The sequence below is a fragment of the Poromitra crassiceps genome, assembly GCF_964638095.1.
Source record: "Poromitra crassiceps genome assembly, chromosome: 6".
NCBI classification, from domain to species: domain Eukaryota; kingdom Metazoa; phylum Chordata; class Actinopteri; order Beryciformes; family Melamphaidae; genus Poromitra; species Poromitra crassiceps.
Window position 1 is genome coordinate 18107169 of NC_139627.1, and position 11523 is coordinate 18118691.

General features: G+C 42.9%; 1 protein-coding gene across 1 annotated transcript; it reads right to left on the reverse strand.

The window, feature by feature from the left end:
- Window positions 1-4785: 4785 nt before the first annotated feature.
- On the reverse strand, window positions 4786-8940 carry LOC310777769 (uncharacterized protein; the record flags this gene model as incomplete). Its single annotated transcript, XM_083638131.1, has 4 exons — window positions 4786-5003; window positions 5242-5358; window positions 7702-7962; window positions 8775-8940. The coding sequence occupies 4 exons, from the start codon at window positions 8938-8940 to the stop codon at window positions 4786-4788; spliced, it is 762 nt and encodes a 253-aa protein (XP_083494257.1).
- Window positions 8941-11523: the final 2583 nt, after the last annotated feature.

Consider the following 11523-nt stretch of genomic DNA (forward strand, 5'->3'; position numbering starts at 1 on the left):
ATCTCTCCGTCTACACGACAACACAAAACTATTTCAAACACTGTTATGTCCTATGTAGTCCATGGGCCAGAGCTCAAAATCTCACTTGTCGGTACCACTCAAGGTGGCAAACCTTGCTTATGATTTTTTATAACATACAAGTCTGTAGATGATATTTTGGTATGATAGTGGTAGCTGTGACACAGCTACCAGCTCATGAAGTTAACCACCCCTAAAGTAAATTGCATTTTAGACGCTGGTGCATATCCTGGGTTAGGCACATGGTCAGGACATTTTTCAATCTTTTGTACTATTGTTTTTGGTCCTATTTTAAAGGGGACCTTCTTAGATTTCATTTAAGGCCAGTTGTGATTTTTTTCTGACACATATAGAGGTGACTTGAGCTCTTCAACCCATCAATGACAGACATTTTTCCACAATTTCTGCCTAAATTGTATTTTAGCCCTGTGGCATCAAGGAACATGAGAAACACAAAACACAAAAACTGGAATGCTCACAGCCAGGGGCGGACTGGGATCATAATTCAGGCCAGGCATTAGATACCAAGCAGGCCAGGCCGACGTGCGTGCCGGCGTCCGAAGGGCGGCGGCGAAAAATTTGGGGCGTTTGAAGCTCAATTTGGGGCGTTTGAAGCCCAATTTGGGCCGTTTGAAGCCAGATTTGGGTCGTTTAAAGCCAGATTTGGGCTGTTTGAAGCCCGATTTGGGCCATTTGAAGCCCAATTTGAGCCGTTTGAAGCCCAATTTGGGCCAAGTCCAATTTTACAATGAGATGCACACACTTTAAACCTGAATAAAGTAATAAAACCACTAGTAAACCAGTAGGCGGCGCCTGGCCTGCTGTTCAGTGAGTGGCCTGGCCTGCAAAAAAAAAAAAAAAAAAAAAAAAATGGCAGGCCAGGCCAGGCCAGGCCACCGGGCATTTGCCCGACGTGCCCGATTATGCAGTCCGCCACTGCTCACAGCACTTGGAGGGGCATGATTGGGATGGTTTCCTGATCTGAACCTGAGTGTTCTATTATTGGACTTCTGTGCTTTAGACATGGATTGGCCCTAACACACACCATAGTCAAGCATAAGGATGCTCATAGGTCTGGTACCAGAGTATCTGATTGATTGATTGATTTTATGGATATAGAATAACAAAATCCAAGAGAGACATCTAATAGTGTGAACACTTATTTCCAACATGGTCCCTGGTCTTATAAAAACAGGACATACATCAAATAAACCAAATAGAACAATCAACAAAAACACACAAGTTCAATAACCATGACAACGGAAGGCTTGCACATTACTCAGTTTACTCAGCAATAATCTTTTCAGATTTTTAAAACCATTTAGAGAATTTGCAGATTCAATTCCGTTAGGGATTTTGTTCCACTCCTCTCCACCGGTATAGAGGAATGTACTTCTCCCAACATCTTGTGCCCCATAGGCGGAATATGACATGATGGGCCCCTGGGCATGGTCACATAAAGAGCCCCCTCTCACAGCACACATGGTATGCAGAATTAAAGCCAGATTAACTAAGACACATTCACCTGACTCTCAACAGGATTTACAGCACAGCCACCTGAAACAAGAACAAGAAATACATTCACCTGGATCTCAATACAGGGTCCAAAATTAACTTTTTTGTCCACCAGTCAAATGGCTAGTGAATGTAAACATTTTACCAGCTACTCAATAGATAGATAGACCATTGTGGGTTTTTTGGATGGTGAGTGAAGCAAATCTACCAGCCACTTGCATATTTTACCAGCATTTGGCTGCTGGCTGGTGCTAATTTTGGATGTTGTCTTAATAACACAGGATTTACAGCACAGGTACATTCAATTAAAGTCAAAAGCACAATAACCCTCTAATTGCCCATAAACATATGGAACATTTTGTCAAAATAAGGGATAGTTTTGTCCTGGGCAAGAGACGTGGTGGGTTTCATTTCAGAGCTCTGGTCTGTCGGATTTAACATCAAACGTGTCTGTTGTTGACCTACTTGAGGTGTAGTTACACCTGCATGCAACATGTGTTTATTGTTTATAATTTATTTCACTCTGATCAAATTGTTGAATTCAACAGCTATTTTCCCAATGCTGGCATTGTGTGTGGTTACTATGGCTGAACAAACTAATTAACATATGCAACTCACACCATAAGAGACTTTGACTGCGGCACGGCATGGTTGTTGGTGCAACCCTTCTGAAACTGCTGATCTCACAACAGTCTCAAGAATTTACACAGAGTGGTGCAAAAACAACAACTTTGGTCAGCAGAAAAGTTTCTCAGAATGCAACACGTCAAACCTTAAGGCGGATGTCACTTTGGTAGCTGGTTAACACCAAGCTGAAAGCTGATACCTACCCAGTATTAGTCTGGGGTTCCAGTAAAGTGCTCAGTGAGTGTAGCTATAATGCCAGAGCAGCTTCGGTTCTGCCCTTGCACATTCATTGCAGTGGACTCCACTGTGTATTTGAGTTGAGGTTTGCCAAAGTGAAAGGGGTTGGTGGATACTTCAAACAGCACATATTACATTTTTCATTAAAAAAAAAGATGTACTACTGAACTGGCTATATTAGTTGTTTAGCTGCTGGTGGTGGGGGGGGGGGGGGGGGGGGGGGGGTTCAACCACTTTTGTGAGGCACTGTATGCATGTCACGTTCTGATTAGGGGCTGAGCCCCCCTACCAGCAGTCTTATTATCAGAGCTCATCTTGACCAGTTACTTCTAACATTAGAAAATAACATCTAGGCCAAAGTATTTCATGGGAATATTAACACAATTACACTAATCTATTATTGACCTAATATTAATTAGGATATGAATAGATTAGTAAAAATGATGGGATCATGCTTATGTCAGCATGCATTTTCAGTTAACTTCTGAGCTGTTCTTGTTCTTGTTGAGTGCAAAGTGAGGGTTTTCTAGGTGTGAAAAGGGCCGAGGTGTTTAGGCCCTTTTGGCAGCAGAGATAGGCAGGTTTCCTCTTGAAGCAAACAGCAGTTGTTGTTAGCAGCAGTTGCCTTAAATGAAAGCTAAGAAGGTCCCATTTAAAATAGGACCAAAAACAATAGTACCAAACATTGAAAAATGCCCTGACCATGTGTCTAACCCAGGATATGCACCAGCGTCTAAATGCAATTTACTTTAGGGGTGGTTCACTTCATGAGCTGGTAACTGTGTCACAGCTACCACTAAGGAATGGCTATCATACCAAAATATCATCTACAGACATGTGTCTTATCAAAAATTATAAGCAAGTTTTGCCACCTTGAGTGGTACCGGAATCTGGTCTGGCCCATGGACTAATGACATGGTGCGGTCGTGCGGACTCCACACCCCCATGGTTGGTCGAACAAAGAGTGTAAAATAGTTCAACAGATAAGATCCTCACTCACTTCCCACTCTGCCTGGCAACAAACTGAGCACTTCACTTTGTTCCTGCCAGTTTTTAAGCCATGCAGCCGCTTTTATAATATGACGTGTCTATTTGTAGCACAAGGTGTCCAGAGGATTGACCAATCAGGTGTAGCCTATGCATATGGAGAGGGGGGCGGGGCAGAAGGGGGTGACCTGCACAACCCAGGGGCTAAACCACCTGCACCACTTACTTCTAAACCTGGGTGTGATTTTTTCCAAAAGCGAGGTGGATCATGGATTTCAATCAGAAGAGTAAAGTAAGAGAAATACAGCAACAAGATTGACTTATAAACATGTAATTAAACTGTACTGAATCTGATTACATGTCAATTAGAAGGCTTGTCAAACTAAAACGGCAATAGATTACTTGCACAACTCCACTACTTCCTGAAATGAGTAGGGCATCTTGGTTTCCTCTCCTACACTATTGGATGAACTGATTAATGTCAGGGATGCCTGACTGCTGCAGTCACAACAACAGTGATCAGGCACACCTGACATTAATCAGTTCATCCAATATTGTAGGACAGGAAACCAAGATGCCCTACTCATTTCAGGAAGTAGTGGAGTTGTGCAAGTAGTCTATTGCAGTGGAGTAGTCCCTAGAGAAGTGGGACTACCAGTGTCTTCCTACAGTCCTAAGACATGGTCAGGTAAACTGATGACTCTAATTTGCCCGTAGGTGTGAATGTGTAGTATGGTATTTGATCTAGTATAGTATTATATTATACAGAGAGAGAGATAGTAGATACCGGTAGATCATTTTATTATTGTGTCACTCGACATACAGGACAAACACAATACCCCCAATAAAAACAAAGGTTGACTACCACTCATTAATAAGAGTTGAGACAGTCATACATATAATAGTATATCTAAATAAAACATATACATTATATACATACACACAATATACACACATAAGTACATAACCTCTATTTCATTATAAAATGCATTCACTCATGAATGAATGTCTAATATTGAGGATGAGATGAGCAAGCTTTGGCACATTCATTAAAGCTCCCATCTGATGAAAAACAAGTTTCTCCTTGTCCGTACAGTACAGATATACTTTAGTCATGTTTCAACCTAACGACTCACAGAATGTGACAAGTGTGACTGACTCTGTATTGTTGCCCTATAGGAAGCTATTAGCTTCCTTCCTGGGAAAACGTGCTTCTACAAGCCATTAGTTTTGCAATCTGGTTTGACATGTTCTGTCTCAGTTTTCTTCTACAAGGAGCTGCCATGTTGGTTTTGGAGGTTTTCCGCATCTGCACCATGATATGCACCCCCCCCCCCCCCCTTACCCTGCCGATCAGGCAGCCAATCAGCAGTTCTGCATACATTGTAAATACTGAGCAGTTTATTTCTTCACCACCTTGGCGTACACGCAGTCATCCTCAGTCTGTTCAGTGGGCACATTGACCTCCACCTCCGACTGGGCCTCAGTGAGCTGCCTGTGGTCCCCCGACACATTGACCTGGCTGTCCTCCTCCTCCTCCATGTGGGCCTTTTCCTCCCGTGCCTTCGCCTGACGCTGCAAGATGTGGACGTCAGCGTAGGTCATGTCCTGTCCGCTCTCTGTGGAGAGGAGAGATGGAGGTCAATCAGGTGGTCAAAACATGTCAGATGATGATCACATGATCACAAAGGCCCAGTGACAGCAAGCAAATGTGCTGCATGTGTTCAGTGTTAAGCCGTGCTGTGTGACAGTTCTGACACTCAGCACATCTGGAGATCAACTGCAGCCTGTATCATTAGCAACAGCAGATATGTGCACACTCTACTGTGGATACAAAAGAGCAGAATGTTTGTGGACCTTGTTTCTTCCTGGTTCCTTTCTTCTTCCTTTTCATCACAACACAGCAGACTCCGCCCACAACCACTAAGAGAACGAGCAGCGCCGACAGAGAACCAGCAATGAGCCCGATGTGTCCTGTTCAAATGACAAGAGATCACATGCATCACATCAGATGCAAAGATAATAATATGAAAAGAAAAATGACATCAGTGAATGAATCATCACATACTAATGTACCAGGGGTCTGTGGGGTTTGACAGTCATGGTTTGATTGGAGGGTCTGATGTGAGTGGAGGCTCTAACGAACTCTGTGGAGCCGGTCTTTTTACCCGTGGTGGTGGCCTCACTTAAAGGTTCTTTGGTCGTGGTTGCAGCTCATGTTGAATGTCACGGGCCAGTTAGCTGGTCTCTCATCACATAACTATTTTGGCTACCTCGTTGTCTAGGGGTTTGAACATTACCATCAAAACCAACTATCCATAAACATTTGGATGAATGAATGGACCAATGTTAGCATCAGGCTGCAGCATAGGTTAGACACAGAGGAGGCCTCCTGCACTGTTGCTCTGGCTCTGCTGACTTGACCCAAACTGCACCTTGACACCTCCATCTTCTCGCCCTCTTGCCCTCACAGTGCTCTGCCTGGTAGACGTCTGTCTGCTTCAGTGGTCAGTTCACACAGTGTTGTGCTGAACTTGACTTCAACATGGAGGTCCCATTAATACGAGCACACGACAAACAGACGACAAACGCTGACAAACAAACAGTCACTGGGCTGTGGTCAGATCCACGCTCACAACAGTCTCTCTTTACTGGTTTGGTATTCAAAGTTAACTCTCAGCATCTGGAAGCCTCTTGATCTGCAGTTAACTTTCTGTTTCACTAGTCTCTCTTCTGATACTTGAGTTGAACTTAGACCCACGCTGATCTGACGGAGTCCACACACTGCCTCAGTCTTCCCACAGCTGCTCATGGCTCACTCACCCTCACACACTGGCTCAGTCTCCCTCACACTGGCTCATGTGCTCCCTCACCCTCACACACTGGCTCATGTGCTCCCTCACCCTCACACACTGGCTCATGTGCTCCCTCACCCTCACACACTGGCTCATGTGCTCCCTCACCCTCACACACTGGCTCATGTGCTCCCTCACCCTCACACACTGGCTCATGTGCTCCCTCAGCTCTCAATAGACCAAATCAGCGGGATGTTTACATTTACTTCCGGGTACCCCTGAGGTCCACACATTATAATGGCGGTGGACGGCACAAACTGACGTGTTGAAGACAAAAACAGACAAAGAAGACAAAAATGGTTCGTCCGTGTTGTGTTGTTTAATATCATTCATAACAACACTTTCACTAACGTTAGTGGAGACCAGACTAGCTAATTTACCTGTTGGACCAGACTAGAGTAGACTTGAAGCTAAATTAAATTGACGTGGCGTCAGTAGCTCTGTCTGTACCAGGCTCTTTCTCGCCGAGAAGAGCCTGGTGACGCGAGGTTACGAGTCTGCAAAAAAACAGCGAGTTTGACAGACAAACAAACATTATTAGCTAGCTAACACTACATAAAACAAACACAGAAGAAAGGCTAGATACGTCGGACAAGCATGTTTACCAACCGTTTAACCATTTAAATTGAAAGTAGTCGGCCGAAAACAACGAGAGGGTTTGACAGCATTTATTTGACAACACGCACATTTAAACCTGCCGCCTTCCCCAAGTGGTACCCGGAAGTAAATTTGTTTACATGGTGACGTCACGGTGATTTGGTCTATGGCATCTCGAGCGCACCTGAAACCACTCGTCTGAATGGTGATTAGGCCCGCCCACCGAGACGAGCTAGCCAGTAACCTTACTCCATTCACTCAAATGACATCCTATGATTGACAGTTAGACTAACCAGTGACAGCTCATGAATGACAGCTGTATGTGACCATAACATTGACTTACCGCTAATATACTGGGCATTGGTGTCATTGGATGAGGTGCAGTTGTCACACATGAAGCCTGTGGGCAAATACGACAGTCACATCATCATAATCATCACACCTTTTCTTCTTGTCCCCAATTGTACTTGGCCAATTCCCTGCTAGGTTGTCCCAGTTGAGAGTCTTACTACCACATGCTTCCTCTGATACATTTGCAGTAGCCAGCAGCTTATTTTCACCTGACAGCGAGGAGTATCACCGGCAGGAAGTAGCAGGTGGGAGGATCACATTATTTGCCCCAGTTCCACTTCCACTTGGACAGGTGCTCCGACCGACCAGAGGAGGCGCTAGTACAGCGACCAGGACACATACCCTTAACCGCGCTTCCCACCCGCAGAGACGGCCAATTGTGCCTGTATGCACACCCGACCAAGCCGGAGGGAATACGGGGGCTCGAACCCACGACCCTCGTGTTAGTAGGCAGAGAATCTACCACTGCACCTGGACGCCCCAACATCACACTTTTTCATATGTTCTGGCTCACCTTCACAGATTGATATGGTCTTGCTTGCAGTGGCTTTACTGATGTTATTCTTGACCAAGCAGAGAAGAAGTCCCGTCAGGCCTGGTTTCAGAGTGATGTTGTTTGTCGTGTTGTTACCAGAGACGAGCTCGGTGTCCCTCAGTGTGCGTCCGTCCAGAGTCCAGCTGTACTGAGGACTGTCCCCCGTCTCAGAGGAGCAGGACACCATCGCCTCTCCCTGGGACAGACACTCATCAGCCAGCTGGGCAGTGGACACAGGCACTGAGGGAAATGGACTCAGATGAGTTTGGACATTGTCAGAATCTTTTGTCAGTGTACTTTCTTGGAGTCGTCTGGTGTCAGTCAGTCTGCTGTCACTGTTGTGTGAAAACCTTGTGTCTCCAAAATGTCCGTTTCTGCACCGTGCATTTAGAGTTGATCCAGTGGTTTTAAAAGAGTTTCATAAAACACAAGAGGTTTGACAATTTCCCAACCCACTCATGTCATCCTTTGATTAATGTGAAAACATGAAAATCAACAACTTTGGATTAACAAGGTTTTCAAACAACAACAGTGATGCAGTACAGTAACAGTACAGCTGTTTATTTTGTCATGGAAGTGTTCTCTTTGTAGCATTTCATATAGGCTACATTTCTATTTTCTAGTGTGCATTTGTTTGCAAATAGTAAAATACAGTATAGGCTACCTAGCTCCAGGCTCAACTCAACTAGTGTCGAATTAGTTTTTACTAATTTATCTGTAACATTCCGGCCATGCAATGTGTAAATTGTAGAATGTGTAAATTGTGGAATGTGTAAATAGAAAATTTAAATGTTGTTGTTTTCAGCATCATCATGATTGGAACAAATACATTAATTAATTAAATTAATGAAAATCATATTACTGACACTGTATTATCAATTATATCAATCACACATTTAATTTTTGACAGTTACATTACTAACTGAGTTTGTTCTCATAAAACCCACACTTCTACTTTCTGCTGGAAGTTGACAAATGGCTATGAGATAGTGGAATATGTCTTCTATCATTATTAATAATCTCTCCAACAATTTATTAAAGTACTTATTTACCTTGTATGAACAGTTCTAGTTTTCTTGTTTCCGACAGCTCTCCATGCTTATTGTAGCTCTTAAGGTCATATTCAGCACTGTCAGAGTAGGTGAGGTTACGTAGCCTAAATGTTCCATTACTCACAGTGAAGGAGGATCTGTTTTTGAATTTATTAACCAGAACCATATTGTCTCTCACAGTAAGAACTGTGGATGATTGATTTTTTACCCATGTAAGTATGTAGACTGTTTTTTCAGTCAACAGTTGGATATGCACAGTTCCTCCCAGAGCACCGTAACATGTCACATTCTGTGTCCCATCACAGTAGGTTTCCACACCTGGAAATTAAAAAACAAACAAACAAACAAACAAAAAACACACAAGATGAAAAAATATATATTATGCTATATCACAATCTGTATCAATTTCTTACAATACCAGCAGCGATGTTAATGACCGCTGCAAGATTCTATGCATGTGCCACAGTGCCATATCAATGTATTGGATATAAAGCTACAGTATACGGATATATTTGTGAACAACAGGTGTAACTTTGACTCTCAGACCACAGCGTGCAGACTGAAAGTTTTTCTTGGGAACCGCAGCCACATAAACAGCTGTGACAGCTCATTTATATTCATACACTAACTGTAAATCACTACTAGTTGTTTAGCTGCTCTTCAAAAACTGTACTGCTTGCTCAATCAGGTTCATTATAATAATAATGATTGGATTTATATAGCGCCTTTCCAAGTGCTCAAAGCGCTTCACAGAATCATTATTCGTTCACACCATTCGTACCGGTGGTTCGAAAGCGCGGCAGCCACACATCGGTGCTCAACGGCCCCTCCGACCACGATCATTCATGTCTACATTCATACGAGGCAAGGAGGGTTAAGTGTCTTGCCCAAGGAAACAACGACAGCAGCTGGGAGGGAGCGGGGATCGAACCGCCAACCCTTGCATCATTGGCCGACCCGCTCTATCTCCTGAGCTAAAGCCGCCCCATTATGTCTTCTTTGTTCAAATGATAGTTTTTGTTTCTTTTAAACAGACAAATGCATATTTGTCTGTTTAAAAGAAACAAAAACGATCAACTGTATTGCTTGGAAGAATGCATGCTATTATTATTATTATTATTATTATTATCATTACTATTGATTACATTTTTGACAGTTTAATGAAGTGACGTTCTTTTTTTTTACAGTAAGAATATTGTGAGGAATCAATGACAATTCATTCCAGTTGTCCATATTTATAGGGGGAAGAGGAGGGAAGAGAAGAAGAGCAGAGGTCTTGACAAACAGACCTAGACCGCTCTCTGGCCTTTGTAGTTCCTATTTACAGATTATAACTCTCAAAATGTTGTGAGCTCCAGTTCTGGATTGTATGCAGGATAATCTTAATGCATACATCTGTCAAATTAATTACAAAACATAAAAAAAAAATAAAAAAAAAGTGAAGATTGTAAAATTAATTTATTGACAAAAGCGAGCGATCCTCCAGGACAGGCAGCTCATTTCCAGCCAGAGAAGCTCATTCAGCTTCAGTAAACATCACTGATGAGGTCATAACTATACTCACATACTTGATCAATAATGATCTTTTATTTGTATTCATTGAAGAATATATGGATTACTGGTTCAACACAAAACAGTTTATTCACACAATATACCATCATGAACATTAATATGTAGACTAGTCAAAGAACTCACCATGAGAGAGTCTGAGTAGCATCATCAACAGTCCAATCACAGCCTCCATGTCTCCCTGTCCCTCAGCTGAGACAGTCACCTGTTCAGACAAACTGCTCTATTTCACCCTGTGCTCAACATGCATAACCTACTCTGTCAAGTCTGATATGATACACTGGTATGGTCATCGCACAGAAACTATGAAATGTCTAAACAAGGAAATTGTTGTGGTAGCCTGTAGGCCTATTTATACAGTAGGTAGAGAGAAGACGGAAGAAGGAAGTGTTTATCAGTCTCACTAAAGCATCACACACAATATGGCCAAGTGCCTTTAATAGACTGAATGGAGGAGACGGGTGTATTCTTCCTTCATAGCAAAAGAGGATTTGAGCTGAGACTTCTAAGGTGTTCAAGGCACCTCTATAATATGGCAGTGAGAAAACAACAATCATTGAAACATACTTCTAGATGGGGCTAAGGAACTTTTCCATATCTACCGATCAATAAGTTGAAGTAGGCCTATATCTTTTTGTCAGTCAAAGTGTTTATTCAATACATGGGCAAAATGTGACCACAGGGCCGGCCCCGGCCCCTGGACCATCTCAATCTGGCCCCCAACGTCCACCATCTACCGTCTACCATGGAATTCTTCCTTTGCCTTCCACTCTAAATGCCATTTATCTATCAAGAAACACAGGATATCAAGATTAGAGATACAACAACAATAATAATAATAATTATAAGTGCAAATTCACAAAAGCTGCGACTACATATGACAATTTGCCTCCCCCCCCCCCCCCCCCAACGCCTCCTGTGTGTGTGAATGTGTGTTTGTGGCATGAACACACACACACACACACACACACACACAAACTAACCACACACACTGCACAACCACAGACCCGCTGTCTGCATATAGACATTTTTTGCAGAGACATTTTGCAAACATTTGCACAGACATTTGATTTGGTCACGTAACATTATTGCTCTGTATATTGTAGAGAGTTCTTCTTCTTTGGATATTTATTAGCTGTGATCAGCAGCTCTAGAAGTCACACAAAAAGTTCACCACCCT